At 40.4% G+C, this 20,540-nt stretch overlaps 4 protein-coding genes across 6 annotated transcripts; all 4 read left to right on the plus strand.

Moving 5' to 3' along the window:
• The first annotated feature begins 607 nt into the window (after window positions 1-607).
• On the plus strand, window positions 608-7,765 carry LOC139954479 (uncharacterized). 3 transcript variants are annotated; one of them, XM_071954293.1, is made up of 5 exons: window positions 608-927; window positions 3,262-3,377; window positions 4,653-4,949; window positions 5,678-6,304; window positions 7,308-7,765. In XM_071954293.1, exons 2-5 carry the CDS (start codon window positions 3,290-3,292, stop codon window positions 7,547-7,549), a joined length of 1,254 nt encoding a protein of 417 aa, XP_071810394.1. In that variant the 5' UTR covers window positions 608-927; window positions 3,262-3,289; the 3' UTR covers window positions 7,550-7,765. The 3 variants fall into 3 exon arrangements, with proteins under 3 accessions (XP_071810394.1, XP_071810393.1, XP_071810391.1); XM_071954292.1 differs by lacking the exon at window positions 608-927 and adding an exon at window positions 1,955-2,274; XM_071954290.1 differs by lacking the exon at window positions 608-927 and adding an exon at window positions 1,955-2,224.
• Window positions 7,766-8,349: 584 nt separating this feature from the next.
• Window positions 8,350-8,874, plus strand: LOC139949267 (snaclec 5-like). The gene has a single exon (XM_071947666.1). The coding sequence runs from the start codon at window positions 8,350-8,352 to the stop codon at window positions 8,872-8,874; it is 525 nt and encodes a 174-aa protein (XP_071803767.1).
• A 1,650-nt stretch (window positions 8,875-10,524) lies between these two features.
• Window positions 10,525-11,055, plus strand: LOC139949275 (perlucin-like protein). Its single transcript, XM_071947681.1, has one exon. It carries the CDS (start codon window positions 10,525-10,527, stop codon window positions 11,053-11,055), a length of 531 nt encoding a protein of 176 aa, XP_071803782.1.
• Window positions 11,056-18,356: 7,301 nt separating this feature from the next.
• On the plus strand, window positions 18,357-18,887 carry LOC139949282 (perlucin-like protein). The gene has a single exon (XM_071947693.1). The coding sequence runs from the start codon at window positions 18,357-18,359 to the stop codon at window positions 18,885-18,887; it is 531 nt and encodes a 176-aa protein (XP_071803794.1).
• The last annotated feature ends 1,653 nt before the right edge of the window (window positions 18,888-20,540 follow it).

Consider the following 20,540-nt stretch of genomic DNA (forward strand, 5'->3'; position numbering starts at 1 on the left):
AGGATCATTATCTTATAATTTTTAACATATACATTTTGTAATTGGTTACCAACACACCCGGTTCAAGGCAACGTGTACCTTTAATGATTTTGTCACAACCTTCACCGAATTAAACCGCTCGGTATATCGCCCATGATGCGCTATCAACGTTGGAAGCGCGTGTCGGTTGGTTATACGCCTCTCTTAATATTCATGCATGACGTCATAAATCTTACCCAAAAGGAGGCTATACGCCTCTCTTAATATTTATGCATGAGGTACGTCACAATGCTAACTCAAAACGAGGCGATGGGCGCAGCCACTGCAGGTGATGGGGAACGTGCGCCCATAGCCTCATTTTGAGTAAGAATTATGACGTCATGCATAAGTATTAAGAGAGGCGTATACGCCTCTCTTTGTCTTAATATTACTCAAAAAGAGTCCACCACCACTTGCAGTGGCTGTGCTATAGCCTCGTTTCGGGTTAGAATTGTGACGTACCTCATGCATAAATACTAAGAGAGCCGTATACACCATTGTCCTGGAAACGACATCACGCCAAAGTTTATCAATTTTCCTCACTTGCGTGCCGGGAGCCATTCACACACTCAATTAAGTAATATGAAAAACGACCGAAATAAGACAATTATGGTAAATTACTGCCTCTTGAGATGACGCCTCTTGACGGTGATCGTTGGTAATAATAAGAGCAATGAGAAATTGGCGGTGAATTTTTTAGACGCACGCACAGAAAGAGGAAAACACCAGAAAGAGTGACCGCTAAAAACAAAAACCTACGTCTGCTCAGATTTACCCAAAATATTACTATAGAGGAGTTACGGTACGTTCCAACAGGTTTTGGAGGACTGTTAATGAGCGAGCTCGAAAATTATACCGGGTAGGCTGCAGTGTGTTATCGTTTTAAAAAATATCGAGTCATTTTCAAAGGTAAGGACACCATAAGTTTGACGGGTATAATTTTTTGCTAAAAAATAACTACATCCAGGAACATGTTTGGTTGCAACGTCCTCTGGGGTACGTTGTCAACACCACCAAAACTTTCTCTGTAATGCTTTAGATTGTTTTGCAGTTTTGCAACGAGTTTTGTTATTAAGTGTGTTGTTAACATGTACAAGTATACCTTTTGCTCGTGTTATTGGTTTCATCAAAACGTTGAAAATTGTTAGTGACCCCAATTTTGTACACAGAAATGTCGGGAGAGGATTTTCCCCCATTCTGTTAAGGAGAATGGACGAGAAAATGTAGATTCGTATTAACGAATCTACAATTTAGAGTCTATTCTTTGACTTAAAGTGAGTTAACAAAGTAAAAGGAAAACCACACAACTTCGAGGCATATTTTTTTGTGAGGATCATTATCTTATAATTTTTAACATATACATTTTGTAATTGGTTACCAACACACCCGGTTCAAGGCAACGTGTACCTTTAATGATTTTGTCACAACCTTCACCGAATTAAACCGCTCGGTATATCGCCCATGATGCGCTATCAACGTTGGAAGCGCGTGTCGGTTGGTTATACGCCTCTCTTAATATTCATGCATGACGTCATAAATCTTACCCAAAAGGAGGCTATACGCCTCTCTTAATATTTATGCATGAGGTACGTCACAATGCTAACTCAAAACGAGGCGATGGGCGCAGCCACTGCAGGTGATGGGGAACGTGCGCCCATAGCCTCATTTTGAGTAAGAATTATGACGTCATGCATAAGTATTAAGAGAGGCGTATACGCCTCTCTTTGTCTTAATATTACTCAAAAAGAGTCCACCACCACTTGCAGTGGCTGTGCTATAGCCTCGTTTCGGGTTAGAATTGTGACGTACCTCATGCATAAATACTAAGAGAGCCGTATACACCATTGTCCTGGAAACGACATCACGCCAAAGTTTATCAATTTTCCTCACTTGCGTGCCGGGAGCCATTCACACACTCAATTAAGTAATATGAAAAACGACCGAAATAAGACAATTATGGTAAATTACTGCCTCTTGAGATGACGCCTCTTGACGGTGATCGTTGGTAATAATAAGAGCAATGAGAAATTGGCGGTGAATTTTTTAGACGCACGCACAGAAAGAGGAAAACACCAGAAAGAGTGACCGCTAAAAACAAAAACCTACGTCTGCTCAGATTTACCCAAAATATTACTATAGAGGAGTTACGGTACGTTCCAACAGGTTTTGGAGGACTGTTAATGAGCGAGCTCGAAAATTATACCGGGTAGGCTGCAGTGTTTTATCGTTTTAAAAAATATCGAGTCATTTTCAAAGGTAAGGACACCATAAGTTTGACGGGTATAAATTTTTGCTAAAAAAAAACTACATCCAGGAACATGTTTAGTTGCAACGTCCTCTGGGGTACGTTGTCAACACCACCAAAACTTTCTCTGTAATGCTTTAGATTGTTTTGCAGTTTTGCAACGAGTTTTGTTATTAAGTGTGTTGTTAACATGTACAAGTATACCTTTTGCTCGTGTTATTGGTTTCATCAAAACGTTGAAAATTTTTAGTGACCCCAATTTTGTACACAGAAATGTCGGGAGAGGATTTTTTCCCATTCTGTTAAGGAAAATGGACGAGAAAGTGTAGATTCGTATTAACGAATCTAGACTTTAGAGTCTATTCTTTGACTTAAACTGTTTCCCCCCCCCCCCCCCATTGGATATATGTAACAGTTTTAATTAATTGGATTTCTGAATATAAACAACAGTATATAGTCTATCTAAATTTGTACACGTTGTAAACGATGGTTGGTGACATTTTATTGATTTTTTACAAAATGTTTAGGCATTTTTTTTTTTTTTTTTTATGTGTAGTGCTTGCAACATTATCAAGTACGTGTAAACATTCTAAAATATTTTTGCAAAATTAATTGAAAGATCATCGTTTAAGCTACATATTGTTTCACTTCATGCTATCTTTCATTTTTGAAAGACATTAATTTTCATACACATTATGTTACGAATCTACACTTAAGTGTAGATTCGTAAAAATAATCTACACTTTTAACAATAGAATGACGTCAAAGAAATAGTTTATAACAAATCTTCTAAATCTATCGGGTGCAACCATTTAGAGCATAGCTCAATGGAGGCATGCGTCATACTAAATAAACTTGAGGCACATTTTTAATTCAAATCAAGGATGGGGCAGACGAAATAATTTCGCATGATGCGTTTCCATTTTGTTGGCGTCATTACCAATGTACATGTATACATGATCTACTTCATTGCTGTACAACTTTATTTATTCTTGTAGAATTCACGCAGTAGGTTGGAGGGTTGTAATGGAGTTGCGCACGGTTGCGGTGTTGCACCGAGTCATGGTAGTTCTACTTATGTGTTCATCATTTGTGGCCATTGCTTACACTGAAGGTGAGTGAAATAACGTTAAGGCAGCCAGCTACTCTCCTTAAAGGGTTGCTGCAGTGTATTTTTTTAAATAATTTAAACGATTAAACATGACTATTTCAACCTAAAATATATATGTTTTTTTTATTAAATGCGCAAGTATTTTAAAAAATGGTTTTCAAGAGATTAGGGGAACCCAACCCACCCCTAAGGGGCATAAACGTGACGTCGTGTCGGTAACCCGAGCCGTCGGGCCCCCTGGCTGTGTGCATATAAAGACGTGTGCACTGTGTGGCCTGGTACCTAGGCGCGTGTAGTTAGGGACAAGACTCTTTTTGCCGACAATATGTTTGAATTCCCGCTGTGACGTCGATGGTAGGGGACGGTAACAATCCACAAAATTAGCTGTTTTATTTTAATTCACTGCAGCATCCCGCGAAGGCAGTGGACACTATTGGTAATTGTCAAAGACTAGCCTGTACAGCTGGTGTATCTATTATTATATGCATCAAATAACAAACCTGTGAAACTTTTAGCTCAATCGGTCATTGAAGTTGCGAGATAATAATGAAGAAAAAAATAACCCTTGTCACATGAAGTTGTGTGCGTTTAGATGGTTGATTTCGATACCTAAAGTTCTAAATCTGAGGCCTCGAAATCAATGTTCGTTGAAAATTACTTCTCAGAGGGAGCCGTTTCTCACAATGTTTTGTACTATCATTACTCGTCACCAAGAAAGGTTTTACGCCAACTAGTATTTTGAGTAATTACCAATAGTGTCCACTGCCTTTAAGTTTTCTACTAGAATTCACTCTATTGATTGAAACTAAGGGACAAATAACTTGCGTTTCAATCGGAACTAGGGACACATCAGCTGAAGGTTTTGAGCAATTTTTATTTAAGAAAAAATCATTTTTGCTTTAGATGTGGACACGTTTAATGCATACATACGTAGTTTTGAGCGGGAATTTTAATACGTCTAAATTTCGCGATCGGCCACGTGCAAACTTTAATGATGGTTAACCTTGTTGCTATTTTATAAAGCCAAACCGCCCCTAACCCAACCCAGTAGAAAGAAAACACAGGGGCAAATGAAATCTCTGGATCGCTTATTCTTGTCAACATTACACAGAAAGGGTACAAACTATAAACAGAGTCAAAGTTATACCCCCCCCCCCCACCAAAAACAAAAACAAACAAAAACAGTTTTAACCAGTTTACAGGTCAGCCTGACGCAGATATGGGTCACACCTGACTGTTGTGGATTTTTATATTCTGATTTGGCTTTCTCATTTAAAGGTTGCTCAGACCCGCGATTCAACTTGATCGGCGAGAGCTGCCTGTACCTACATGTCGTAGCTCCATACAAATACATCTACAGTGACGCCGTCGGTATCTGCGCTGATGTCGGAGGCAGTGTGGTGGTGATCAACACTCAACGGGAACTCGATGACGTGTTGACGCTCATGGTAGCCCAGGGGGAAAGGGAATTTGTTGTGTGGGTTGGCTGCAAATCACCGTCTGGATCGCAGGAGTTTACGTGTATAGATGAAAGTGTCTATTACAGAGGAGCGGCGGATTACGGGGGTTTCTGGAGTAAGTTTGTCAAGGAAAATACAACTCCAGGGTGGCTTAATATATCTATCAAATAGGAGTATGACCCAGCAGGGGGCATGGGGCCAGATGTCAAACATGACCCCAGATATCACACAGCGCTGGTCTTTTTCGTGCGTGACATTGGTTAAAGACTAAGGCAGGGGGAAACTGCCTTACCGAATTCGGGCACAGCAACAGTGGGGAAAAATCAGGCACAGCAGCAAAGGAAAAAAAATATTGGTCAGAGCAAGACAAACCATTTTTATCCTGTATTGAAAATTTACACTTTGTTTTGTTTGTGTGTGTGAACAATTTCGGGCAGATCAAACCCCTCTGTACCTTCTAAATAGTCCTTAAACTACGTCCTAAAAATGGAAAATTTACATATCCATTCATAAATGTGCACGCTCAGTAGTCTGTCTGAGTGGTTAACTCGAGACATCATTTCTAAAATGCAGATGGTCGTTGGTTCGATTCCCGGACTCGATATATCTGGTTTTCAAAAAGCAAGAAGTATGACCCGCTTCCATCTGTACATTTTTGGCAAATACTAAAATGAGTCATCACTGTATACTGTAATTGTCATTGTCATCTTGACCGCGTATATTCTATTTTTTTTACCGCCACCTCTGCTGCGATATGGAACTTGTTTCTGGAACTGTCACTGATAATTGAATGACTGGTTTGCGAGAATAATTGATTTTGTTTCATTCTTGTTTATTGCACAGAATGGCAATTGGGTTTCCCGAATCCTGCTCCTGTTACGAGCACATGCGTTTTATTCTTTCAAGATAAGAAGGATGTAGCGGATTCCGCTGAGTACGATGCCGATTGTGAGTTGACACTGAGTCCCGTCATGTGTGAGGAGGGAACACAGACGGAAGAAAAGCTATCCACAACCGTAGTGGCGAAGACATCCGCTGCACTTATGACATCACCGGCTGCAGTTGCAACCGCATCGTCTGCAGTTACAATGTCATCGGCTTCATTGACAACTACGTCGTCTGAAACACCGTCATCAGTCGCAGTTGTGACGTCGTCTAAGTTTACAACGTCATCGGCTGAAGATACAACCGCGTCGTCTACAGCGTCAGCCGCAGTAACAACGTCAACGGCCGCAGTTACAACCGCGTCGTCTAAATTGGCTGAAGTTACGACCGCATCGTCTGAGTTTACAACGTCATTGACAACACCATCAACTGCAAGTGCAACGTCACCGGCTAAAGTTGCAACGTCATCAGCTGCGAAAGCATCGGTTGTAGAAAGGATATCGACTGAAACCACTCGGTTTCAACCGACAATGGCTTCGGAGACATCAGTGCCATCTTCAATAGAATCTCCGTTTGCCGAACCAGGTAAGGGTGTGTGTGTGTGTGTGTGTTTCTCCCCTTTCCCCCACCCCCCCCCCCCCCAAAAAAAAAAAAAAAAAAAAAAAATCAAAGAAAAGCAGCTTTCCTTTTATTTGTTGAGTGAAATATTCTCTTTATAATGTTTATATAGGATTTGAGGCATTGCATGGTGAGGTACCAAATTATGTGACCCGCTACGTGAGAATGAGTCAGATGTTGACAATTTCAAGGATGGAGTTATATGCATGGTTCGAAAGAACACACTAACAGCAGTAATTTGGTATATGTCTTAGCTTTGGGGTGTATCGCGTTGCTGAGTTATTTCCGTTTGAAATTAGCCAATACATGGTTTTTCTGAAAAACGAATTACAAGTAAAGTGATGTTTTAAAGCCATTTGACCCTTTCGGTAAACGGTGTTGTCCAAGACCCACACTTTGTGTACAACAACTTCTACATCAAATAACAAACCTGTGAAAATTTAGGCTCAATCGGTCATCGGAGTCGGGAGAAAACAACAGAAAACCCCACCCTTGTTTCCGCGCGTTTCGCCGTGTCATGACATGTGTTTAAAAAGAAATCCGTAATTCTCGTTAACAACAAACGAGAATTTATATTGTTTTGCTGTTTTCTCAAAAAGTAAAGCATTTCATGGAATAATATTTCAAGAGAAGTCTTTCACCATTGCCTTCTGTAAACCCAGTAAGTAATGTGTAAATCTGTGAACTTCTATTTTTTTCTGAACCGAAAGGGTCCAATGGCTTTAAACTACCATTGTGTACAAAAGGATACAAGTTAGACATGAGTGTGACCACAAAGCTGTTGTATTTACAGCTTAATTGCCTAAAAGTAAGTGTTCTAAAGGTTAACCATGCAAATATAGATCATAAAAAGTGTTTTTTCCACATTAAACTGTCCATTTACTAATAATGCATTGGGCGACATCTGACTCATTTTCCCGTAGCGAGTCACGTATATATACTGTTTATATTTATTCCACCCATCACGCAGACACGCCAAACAACCGCACATGCTTTCTTTACGGCAAGTCCAGAGTAACACCTTCTCGGTTTACGTCATCACTTATGTGGCACCTGAAGGATGACGCGTGCCCCCAGAACCACGTGATGCGCAAGATCAGTACAGCCGTCAACGTTGCCCTGTGTGCATCACTCTGCGGCACTTACGAAAGTTGTCAATTCATTAACTATTATCCGGAACATGCCGTATGTGAGTTAATTGACACACTGTGATTTTGGCAATGGCAATGAAATTGACAACAAAATTACATGTCCATAGACAAAATATGTGTTTGATTGACATTACAAAAATTAATGTACCTTAGTGAGTAATGGTGATTTAATTTTAATTTTTCATTATCAGTTGTATGGATACCAAAAAATTACAATACTTCATGTTGAGGTATCTACTGCATGAGACCCGGCTATGAGTAGTGGTTTTGGGTTAAAAATGTGAAGAATACGTGTATATACTAATTGTAGCAGTCTTCATAGACTCTTGTATACAGTAGTTACTTTGGCTGCCCTGTAAGCCAGCATTGCAAATGCAAAGGCGTAACCAGCAGGGGGACATGGACGGTAGCCCCACCCGCCCCAACGAATGGTTCGTTACGAATGGTCTGCATCTCCAAATCATTTATTTAGTGCCACTCCACCCCTCGAGGGCCATCTAGGATTGGATTATACACCTGTGCCAACAAATGGCTTAATCACAGTGAATCGTTTACGCCATCAGTATTGAGTTGCGTTTGTATATGCTCCGTCGTAATCTTCGGTCAAGGCCTCCTCGTTAAGTAGAGACCCAACGACAAATTAATATAAAATTTTTCGTGTTTCATACCTTTTATTGGGTGTACTGGCTACGGATTAACTCGCCAAAGGATCAGAAAAGCTATAAAAGATAAAGTGATCACCATAGCAGCGTGACGCACTGACTTGGAAAGACTAGATGCTAGAGGCAGAGGTTATCACATTGAACTGATTTTCATCAGAGAGGCTTCTACATCTTTCATGCATTCATTTTGAAGTCAATCATGAAGACCTTAGTTCTTCTGTTCGCAGTTGCCTTTTATTTCGTGGTATCGAGCTGCAATGAAGGTTTGATCTGCTCCTCTGAGTGGGTATTATTTGGCGAGTCATGCTACAAGTCAGTGATGGAGAAAATGACTTTTGATGACGCAGTCATAACCTGTACCGATATGAGCGGAGGCTTGGCAGTTCCTACGTCACTCAATGGGAATCAGTTTATCTGGGAGATGGTCAGTAAAGTCGTAGGCCTGCAAGGTACAGTCTGGGTTGGCTGCACTGATAAGAAGGAAGAAGAGAAGTGGATGCAGCCCGGAGAGGGAGGCGAAGAATGTAGTTTCTTCAACTGGTATCCAGGAGAGCCCAATAACCCAAGTGAACATTATGCGGAGATGGTTCTTTTTCATAGTGGCAGTTGGTATGATGGGCGTGGTGACAGGATGAGCTATGTAGTTTGTCAGCGCCCTGCCGTCACACCAACCAACCCGCTACTGTACTGCCTGCAAGCAGGCACTAAAGGCCGCTTCACTTGATCTCATCCCACTGCCAGACCAGTCACGTCATCAAGAACATACCAATAATGAGCTTGATCTGCCAGTTCAATGACGGCACTCGTAATTCTTGCTATTTCATCAACTGACAAAAAGACAAAATACGAGACAGAGGGAGAAACACTCGAATTTGCTACATGATGAATTGAGAACGGATTGAAATAATAACGGTTAATCTTTCAAAAAATGGTGACTATTGATCAGATGTTGATATCTTTAGAGTTTCGGTAAGTTACATCTTTTGCAACGACACAAAGCGCCTGCAGGTTAAAGCTCCCCCTCTATCGACCAGTAACATTAGACCGACGGAAGCCTCGTTTATGACGTCATATCATTGGCCTCCATTGTTGCAACAATTTCGGACGATTGATGGGCACGTGTGAGACAAAACAACAGATATGTTCAAGACCCATGCAGTAGGTCTTCACTTTTCGAGTTCGCTATTCACCCGACATTTAAAAACACAACTGGCACATTCGGCGCTTGACTCGGACGTTGCTTGTCTTTTAAAACTTATAGGCCCTACTAAAAACATAGAACACATAAGTATACATTTTCATTAAATGTAATATTTAGAACAAAGGTTATACCTTTAAGTTTAAGGGGAGCTGTCGTCATCAATGTTAACATGACTGTGGCTAGCTAGCTATAAATAGAATTATGAACTCTCAACCCAGGTACTGCGCACGTCGCCCTCTTTCCGTATCATTAGCCATGATATTATCAGAGGACTCAACATTTGTATTTATTAATGTAAATAATTTGATTGGTGTTGGAAGACGTTGCTATACCTTTTTAATTTGTAGCTTCTAACATTATTACGTAGTTTTTGCTCCATCGAAGTGAAAATAGCTTATTCTGGATACCTTAATTATTGTACCACCCAACCCCATGGTTCGTTGCGAATGGTTATCGTCACTGCTTACATTTAAAACACGAACTGGGCACAGGTTGGTTGGATCAACGTCGTTAAACCATGGTTAAAGACAGTGGACACTATTGGTAATTGTCAAAGACCAGTCTTCTCACTTCGTGTATCTCAACATATGCATAAAATAACAAACCTGTATTTTGAGTACTTACCAACAGTGTCCACTGCCTTTAAACTAAGCCCCATTATAAGGATGAAAACTAATTGACTTCTGAGAACCAATGACTGCATAACAATTGTGTATACATCACTATACGTATTGAGTGTTTTATTACACCATTCTGTTTGGTATCGATCTTTCTCGTCAAGGCCTCCTCGTTAAAGTAAAGACACAATGACTTATTACCGATAACCATACTGTAAAAATAAAATCAAATAAAACATTCGTAACGGCCTAAGTGCACTTTTGTTAAATATCCTGGATAATGGATTGGCAGACAAAAGAGTAAGACATGCTAACAAATATTTAATTGAGATTTAAAAAAAAACTATGGCAACATGACGCACAGACTTGAACAAACAATGCTTTTGAGTATTTAATCAATAGCTAACTGTTAGCCTACGAGGTACTATAGTAGGCGAAGCGCTGCAATCAAGATTGGTTTTTCTAGATCTAGTAAAGCCAGCAAAGGTTATCACATTGAACTGATTTTCATCAGAGAGGCTTCTACATCTTTCATGCATTCATTTTGAAGTCAATCATGAAGACCTTAGTTCTACTGTTCGCAGTTGCCTTTTATTTCGTGGTATCGAGCTGCAATGAAGGTTTGATCTGCCCCTCTGAGTGGGTATTATTTGGCGAGTCATGCTACAAGTCAGTGATGGAGAAAATGACTTTTGATGACGCAGTCAAAACCTGTACCGATATGAGCGGCCGCTTGGCAGTTCCTACGTCACTCAAGGGGAATCAGTTTATCTTTGAGATGGTTAATAAAGTCGTAGGCCTAAAAGGTAAGGTGTGGGTTGGCTGCACTGATAGGGAGGAAGAAGACAAGTGGGTGCAGCTTGGAGAGGGAGGCGAAGAATGTAGTTTCTTCAACTGGTCTCCAGGAGAGCCCAATAGCCGTGACCCGGATGAAGATTGTGCACAGATGGTTCTTTTTCAAAATGGCAGTTGGTATGACGGAGACTGTGACGGGATGTGCTATGTAGTTTGTCAGCGCCCTGCCGTCGCACAAACCAACCCGCAACTGTACTGCCTGCAAGCAGACACCAACGGCCGCTTCGCATGATCCCATCCCACTGCCTGACCGGTCACGTCACCAAGAAGTTACCGATCAAGGGCGTGGTCGTGTGCGGCTCTCAGCGTGCCGGGATGTCGCTCCTTCATCAACGAACGTCGGGAGCAGCGGGAAGCATTATCCGCAGTCCAATGACGTCACTCGTGAGACTGCTGACAAAGACTACCTATTCTATTTCAACAACTGACAAAAAACAAAATATCAGACTGAAGGAGAAACACTGGAATTTGCTGCGTGGTGAATTAAGAACAGATTGCTTTATCGACTAATCTTGCCATCGATGTTTACTGATCAGTTCTTTGAGTTTCGGTATTACAGATTTAGTGTTAGGCGCCGACTGCAGTATTCCATTGCCAGTGTAACAAATCATTAAACTATTGTATGACATTACGTCGTCCATGTTGTGTTGAAACTTACAAATTTAGAAGGTTAACATTTTCATAAATCATAATCATGGACACGGTTTGAGACAAAACAAAAGATACACTGGGTCTATTAAAGACTTTACTTTCCTAGTTCGGTATCGCCCATAATTTGGCCTCATCACACGTTCACTGTCTTTTCTACTGAATGCATGCATAAAACATACGCCCAAAAATTGTACATATTATTTTATAATAATATTGTTATAAAGATTATAATAAAAGCTGGCAAGTTGTCGTCGTAATAAAAGCATGTTGTGGACGACAAGGACTATGAACTCTCATCAGTTTAGACTGAAAGCAAGGCACTGAGATGACTCACATGCCTATGATTTCATTGGATAAACGTGCAGTGACGTAAGATTTCCATTCATTTTGGTTGGTCCGAGGCGGTTTTTCAACATGCAGTTTCGATCGTCTGCATGCAGCGTGCATAATGTTTAGCGCAGTGTTGTTTAATTCACTAGAGAAATGCACATGTACATCTGGCGGGATCCAACCGGGCCAATTTCATAAAGCTGCTAAGCACAACAATTTGCTTAGCATGAAACTTCTTCCTTGATAAAAACAGGATTACCAGCCAAAGTTCCATTAATTGTTGCATATTGTTGCTTATCCTGAAAATCACGTGGAAATTTGGTTGGAAATCCTGTTTTCATCAAGGAAGAAATGTCATGCTAAGCAAATTTTGCTAAGGGTCTCGAACCTAAAAGTGTGACGTCAGATATTCAAGGTACACGTGCGCGTATCATACAAACTATACAGAGCCCAATTTCATAGAGCTGCTTAAGCACAAAGATTTGCTTAAGCAAAACAATCTTTGCTTCGTAAAATCAGATTACCAGCTAAGACTCCACTCAATTGTTATGCTAAGTAAACAATAGCTAACTAACAGTCACAAGCAATGTATGTGGCATGAAATGTTTGCCAGTAACATGTGTAAAATAAGCAAGCTATTTTCGTGCTTAAGCAATTTTTTTGCTTAAGCAGCTCTATGAAATTGGCCCCTGTATGGTGAGAGTTCATACTTCCATGTACAGCTAGCCACATGAAAATGACGTTAATACCACTTTAATGTAAAAATTAATAATTTAAAAGTTATTTTAAACAATACACAGTGAATAAACAGTATACTTGTAGCTGTTGGAAGAGAGAACTAATTCAGGGGGTCATGAAAATGTATTTCAACTTATTTGTGACAAGCAAGAAAAGGGCGTGGCAGCAGTCTTTTAAATAAGGAGAGTTTTTGTCGTCAGATTGCTGTTGAAGTTTAACAAATCATGAACTTTGCATGATTAGGGAGTTAATTTGTAACGTATTGGGGTTTTGTTTCTCACACAAGCATAGATTGGAGCATGATGATTCTACGCCGACATTCCAAGGGGAAGGGTAAACCCTTTTAATAGGGCCAATCCACCCTCGTACAGGGGTTGCCATAATATTCATGGCGCTGTGGGAGGATGGGCTATTATAATTAGAAGAAGGGTCTCAATTGCAAATGGAAGGATAAATTTAAACAATAGATTCATCAGTTGACAAGTCGCCATCATTCATTTATTTAATCATTTATCTATTTAATAGTTATTTAATTATTTATTTATCTATCTAATTGTGTGAATATATACCTAACTACTTGCTTTATTTTTAACTGTTTTTTCTTCTCTATTTTGTTCTTTCTTTATTTTTGTTATTTTTGTTTGTTTCGTACTGGTCAAAGAAGGTGTGAAATAATTTACTGCTGTAAAAACCATTAACTTAATCGTGGTCATTGGTCACGTGAGAGCAATTTAGCAAGAGTCCCTTGCTGAATTGTAGCATGGTTGTAAAATTTTACAAAATGTTCCTCGTGTGAAAGGACAACAGTTTTTGGAGTGTCCAGGGTCCCTTGTAACATCTTGTCCAACATTGCTACATTTTTAGTCGGAGGTCCGGACCTACGAACAAATCTTACACACTAGCGAAAGTTTTAACCAAGGACGTGGGCTAAATCATCGTGTGAAGGGTACCCGTGTTTATTGACCGACGTCCTGTGTGAAGTTGCCGATACAGCGCATGCTATTGTTGGTGCGTTTCTTGTCCGTATCAAATTCACCAGGATTACCAATTCGTCATATGACTTCTTGTTCTTCAATTTCTTGTTCTGACGTCCAGCACCATGCAGCAGTAGCAGATTTACGATGTTTGGAGACAGTATTTACAAAAGGAACATCATCTAGAATTGCCTCGTGCATTTACCATTCTGAATCTGATTAGTTTCGTTATTTCCCCCCCCCCCCCCGTTTTTTCCCCTATGACATTGTATAGGCCTACTATACGTACGCCCGATAAAACAATAATGGGAAACTGGGCTGTTTCGAGTGTCGGAAAAGGCTTTGGGACGCACCAATTGCGTCAAGATTCCGCTGGAACTAATATTATTTAGCTGGTATATCAATATTGTGCATTGGGTTACCAGTGATGTGTGCACTCTCGGCGCACAATGGTTGTTAGTTTTGTTCAGTGTGAAAGCTCACAAAATCAGTCACGCACTGTGATAACAATAAAACAATCCACACTCGTAAATTTTGTAGCAAGGGACCCTGGCTATCGATCTCTGCAGTCAAGGCCACCCTGTGTCCCTGCAAGACACAATGCATTCACCCACTCTGCTGTGCAACACAAAAACAGTTAATTGTTTGTAATGTTTGTGTTAAATATAGTATTTTTTTGAGTAACCTGTGGACTGATTATCAAAAGAAGTCCTTATGAAGAACAGAATAAGATCTCCATAGCAACATGACGCAGAGCTTGAAAGGGTTGGATGCTTATTCTTATTCCACTGTTACCTGACGGTACCATAGTGTCAAGCAAAGCGTTGGTCAAGCAAGTTGGAGTTTTTTAGCGAGCCCAGCAAAAGTCGATTTATCGCAAACAGAGAGGCTTGTACTTCTTGTTCGCATTAATTTTGAAGTCAATCATGAAGACCTTAGTTCTTCTGTTCGCAGTTGCATTTTATTTCGTGGTATCGAGCTGCAGTGAAGGTTTGATCTGCCCCTCTGAGTGGGTATTATTTGGCGAGTCATGCTACAAGTCAGTGATGGAGAAAATGACCTTTGATGACGCAGTCATCACATGTACCGATATGAGCGGAGGCTTGGTGGTTCCTACGTCATTTATAGATAATCAGTTTATCTTTGAGATGGTTAATAAAGTCGTAGGCCTAAAAGGTAAGGTCTGGGTTGGCTGCACTGATAAGAAGGAAGAAGACAAGTGGGTGCAGCTTGGAGAGGGAGGCGAAGAATGTAGTTTCTTCAACTGGTATCCAGGTGAACCCAATAGCCGTGACCCGGATGAAGATTGTGCGCAGATGATTCTTCCTCGCAATGGCAGTTGGTATGACGGACAATGTGACGGGATGTGCTATGTAGTTTGTCAGCGCCCTGCCGTCGCACCCACCAACCCACTACTGTACTGCCTGCAAGCAGACACCAACGGCCGCTTCGCATGATCCCATCCCACTGCCTGACCGGTCACATCATCAAGAAGTTACCGATCAAGGGCGTGGTCGTGTGCGGCTCTCAGCGTGCCGGGATGAGCCTCGATGTCGCTCCTTCATCAACGAACGTCGGGAGCAGCGGGAAGCATTATCCGCAGTCCAATGACGTCACTCGTGAGACTGCTGACAAAGACTACCTATTCTATTTCAACAACTGACAAAAAACAAAATATCAGACAGAAGGAGAAACACTCGAATTTCCCGCATGGTGAATTAAGAACAGATTGCTTTATCGACTAATCTTGCCATCGATGTTTACTGATCAGTTCTTTGAGTTTCGGTATTACAGATTTAGTGTTAGGCGCCGACTGCAGTATTCCATTGCCAGTGTAACAAATCATTAAACTATTGTATGACATTACGTCGTCCATGTTGTGTTGAAACTTACAAATTTGGAAGGTTAACATTTTCATAAACCATAATCATGGACACGGTTTGAGACAAAACAAAAGATACACTGGGTCTATTATAGACTTTACTTTCCTAGTTCGGTATCGCCCATAATTGGCCTCATCACACGTTCACTGTCTTTTCTACTGAATGCATGCATAAAACAGACGCCCAAAAATTGTACATATTATTTTATAATAATATTATTATAAAGATTATAATAAAAGGTGGCAAGTCGTCGTCGTGATAAAAGCATGTTGTGGACGACAAGGACTATGAACTCTCATCAGTTTAGACTGAAAGCAAGGCACTGAGATGACTCACATGCCTATGATTTCATTGGATAAACGTGCAGTGACGTAAGCTTTCCATTCATTTTGGTTGGTCCGAGGCAGTTTTTCAACATGCAGATTCGATCGTCTGCATGCAGCGTGCATAATGTTTAGCACAGTGTTGTTTAATTCACTAGAGAAATGCACATGTACATTTGGCGGGATCCAACCGGGCCAATTTCATAGAAATACTAAGCACAGCAATTTGCTGAGCATGAAACTTCTTCCTTGATAAAAACAGGATTACCAGCCAAACTTCCATTTGTTGCATATTGTTGCTTATCCTGAAAATCACGTGGAAATTTGGTTGGAAATCCTGTTTTCATCAAGGAAGAAATGTCATGCTAAGCAAATTTTGCTAAAGGTCTCGAACCTAAAAGTGTGACGTCAGATATTCAAGGTACACGTGCGCGTACATACAAACTATACAGAGCCCAATTTCATAGAGCTGCTTAAGCAAAAAAATGTTGCTTAAGCAAAAAAATCTTTGCTTCGTAAAATCAGATTACCAGCTAAGACTCCACTCAATTGTTATGCTAAGTAAACACTAGCTAAATAACAGTCACAAGCAATGTATGTGGCATGAAATGTTTGCCAGTAACATGTGTAAAATAAGCAAGCTATTTTCGTGCTGAAGCAAGTTTTTTGCTTAAGCAGCTCTATGAAATTGGCCCCTGGTGAGAGTTCATACTTCCATGTACAGCTAGCCACTTAAAAATGACGTTAATACCACTTTAATGTAAAAATTAATAATTTAAAAGTTATTTTAAACAATACACAGTGAATAAACAGTATACTTGTAGCTGTTGGAAGAGAGAACTAATTCAGGTGGTCATAAAAATGTATTTCAACTTATTTGTGACAAGCAAGAAAAGGGCGTGGCAGCAGTCTTTTAAATAAGGAGAGTTTTTGTCGTCAGATTGCTGTTGAAGTTTAACAAATCATGAACTTTGCATGATTAGGGAGTTAATTTGTAACGTATTGGGGTTTTGTTTCTCACACAAGCATAGATTGGAGCATGATGATTCTACGCCGACATTCCAAGGGGAAGGGTAGACCCATTTAATAGGGCCAATCCACCCTCGCACAGGGGTTGCCATAATATTCATGGAGCTGTGGCAGGATGGGCTATTATAATTAGAAGAAGGGTCCCATTTGCAAATGGAAGGGTGAATTTAAACAATAGATTCATCAGTTGACAAGTCGCCATCATTCATTTATTTAATCGTTTATCTATTTAATAGTTATTTATTTATTTATTTATCTATCTAATTGTGTAAATATATACCTCATTACTTGCTTTATTTTTAACTGTTTTTTTCTTCTCTATTTTGTTCTTTCTTTATTTTTGTTATTTTTGTTTGTTTCGTATTGGTCAAAGAAGGTGTGAAATAATTTACTGCTGTAAAAACCATTAACTTAATCGTGGTCGTTGGTCACGTGAGAGCAATTTAGCAAGAGTCCGTTGCTGAATTGTAGCATGGTTGTAAAATTTTACAAAATGTACCTCGTGTGAAAGGACAACAGTTTTTGGAGTGTCCAGGGTCCCTTGTAACATCTTGTCCAACATTGCTACATTTTTAGTCGGAGGTCCGGACCTACGAACAAATCTTACACACTAGCGAAAGTTTTAACCAAGGACGTGGGCTAAATCATCGTGTGAAGGGTACCCTTGTTTATTGACCGACGTCCTGGGTGAAGTTGCCCATACAGCGCATGCTATTGTTGGTGCGTATCTTGTCCGTATCAAGTTCACCAGGATTACCAATTCGTCATATGACTTCCTGTTCTTCAATGTCTTGTTCTGACGTCCAGCACCATGCAGCAGTAGCAGATTTACGATGTTTGGAGACAGTATTTACAGAAGGAACATCATCTAGAATTTCCTCGTGCATTTACCATTCTGAATCTGAATAGTTTCGTTATTTCCCCCCACCCCCCGTTTTTTCCCCTACGACATTGTATAGGCCTACTATACGTACGCCCAATAAAACAATAATGGGAAACCGGGCTGTTTCGAGTGTCGGAAAAGGCTTTGGGACGCACCAATTGCGTCAAGATTCCGCTGGAGCTAATCTTATTTAGCTGGTATATCAATATTGTGCATTGGGTTACCAGTGAAGTGTGCACTCTCATGGCGCACAAGGGTTGTTAGTTTTTTCAGTGTGAAAGCTCACAAAATCAGTCGCGCACTGTGATAATAATAAAACAATCCACGCTCGTAATTTTTGTAGCAAGTGACCCTGGCTATCGATCTATCCCGTCAAGGTCACCCTGTGTCCGTGCAAGACACAATACTGCATTCACCCACTCTGCTGCGCAACACAAAAACAGTTAATTGTTTTTTAACAGTTTTTTTTTTTTTGTAACCTGTGGACTGATTATCAAAAAAGAAATTCTAATAAAGAACATAATAAGATCTCCATAGCAACATGACGCAGAGCTTGAAAGGGTTGGATGCTTATTCTTATTCCACTGTTACCTGATGGTACCATAGTGTCAAGCAAAGCGTTGGTCAAGCAAGTTGGAGTTTTCTAGCGAGCCCAGCAAAAGTCGATTTATCGCAAACAGAGACGCTTGTACTTCTTGTTCGCATTAATTTTAAAGTCAATCATGAAGACCTTAGTTCTTCTGTTCGCAGTTGCCTTTTATTTCTTGATATCGAGCTGCAATGAAGGTTTGATCTGCCCCTCTGAGTGGGTACTATTTGGCGAGTCATGCTACAAGTCAGTGATGGAGAAAATGACTTTTGATGACGCAGTCAAAACCTGTACCGATATGAGCGGCCGCTTGGCGGTTCCTACGTCATTTACAGATAATCAGTTCATCTTTGAGATGGTTAATAAAGTCGTAGGCCTAAAAGGTAAGGTGTGGGTTGGCTGCACTGATAAGAAGGAAGAAGAGAAGTGGGTGCAGCTTGGAGAGGGAGGCGAAGAATGTAGTTTCTTCAACTGGTATCCAGGAGAACCCAATAGCCGTGACCCGGATGACGATTGTGCGCAGATGATTCTTCCTCGCAATGGCAGTTGGTATGACGGACAATGTGACGGGATGTGCTATGTAGTTTGTCAGCGCCCTGCCGTCGCACCCACCAACCCACTACTGTACTGCCTGCAAGCAGACACCAACGGCCGCTTCGCATGATCCCATCCCACCGCCTGACCGGTCACGTCACCAAGAAGTTACCGATCAAGGGCGTGGTGGTGTGCGGCTCAGCCTGCCGGGATGAGCCTTGATGCTGCTCCTTCATCAACAAGCGTCGGGAGCAGCGGGAAGCATTATCTGCAGTCCAATGACGTCACTCGTGAGGATGCTGACAAATACCTGTTTTATTTCAACAACTGACAAAAGACAAAATATCGTACAGAAGGAGAAACACTCGAATTGACTACATGATCAATTGAGAACGGATTGCTTTATCGAATAATCTTTTCGTCGATGACTATTGATCAGGTTTTTATATATATACAGTTTTGGTGATAATATAAAACATTGTGAGAAACAGCTCCCTCTGAAGTGACGTAGTTTTCGAGAAAGAAGTAATTTTCCACGAATTTGATTTCGAGACCTCAAGTTAGAATTTGAGGTCTCGAAATGAAGCATCTGAAAGCACTTGGTGTGACAGTGTGGTTTTGTTTCATTCATATCTCGCAACTTCGACGACCAATTGAACTCAAATTTTCACAGGTTTGTTATTTTATACATATGTTTAGATACACCAAGTGGGAAGACTGGTATTTGACAATTACCAATAGTGTCCATTGTCTTTAACCATAAGCCATAATTATGGTTTTAGACAAAACAAAATATGCCCTGGGTCCATAGTCTTTACGTTCATTGTTGGGTATCGCCCACAATTTAAAAACAAAATTGGCCTTCTCACGTTCTTTCTATTGAAAAATAAAATGTGGCACTGTCGTTGTGATAAAAGCAGGTTGTGGACGACATGGAATAAAATGAACCCTCATCAGTTTAGACTGAAAGCAAGGCACTGATCTAACACACATTGCTGACACTGTTGGTAATTGTCAAAGACCAGTCTGCTTATCACTAGGTGTATCTCAAATTTGCATAACATAACAAACCTGAAGATTTGAGCTCAGTAGGTCGTAATAACGGAAGAAAACAAAACTTTTCACACGAAGTTATGTGCGTTCAGATGCTTGATTTCGTGACCTCCAAATCTATTTCTGAGGTCTCGAAATCAAATTCGTGGAAAATTACTTCCTCGAAAACTACCTTACGTCAGAGGGAGCCGTTTCTCACAATGTTTTATACTATCAACAGCTCTCCATTGCATGTTACCAAGTAAATTTTTATGCTCAAATAATTTTTGAGTAATTACAAATAGTGTCCACTGCCTTTATTTAACTAGATGGATAATGTACATCTGGCATGATCCAACCATGCAGGCACTCAATGTCTCGAACCTCAAAGTGTGACGTCAGATCTTCAAGGTACACATGCGCGTACATACAAACTATAGGTGAAAGTTCATGTTTGGCTAGCCACAGAGAGAACAACTAAATTGAGGGTTCGTAGGAAATGTATTTAAACTTATTTGTGACAAGAAAGAAAAGGGCATGGCAGCAGTCTTTTCAATAAGGAAATTATAGTTATCAGCCTCAGTTTTTTTGTTTATTATGCTATTCGAGTAAAAACATCATGAACTTTTATTTGCATGGTTTAGGAGTAAATTTGTTATGTATTGTGGTTTAGTTTTTTTTAGTGTAATAAATAAAATTAATAATAACAATAATGCAAAAGGTTAAATTTAAGGTCAAACAAACACGACGC

This window comes from Asterias amurensis, chromosome 2 (assembly GCF_032118995.1).
Source record: "Asterias amurensis chromosome 2, ASM3211899v1".
NCBI classification, from domain to species: Eukaryota; Metazoa; Echinodermata; class Asteroidea; order Forcipulatida; family Asteriidae; genus Asterias; species Asterias amurensis.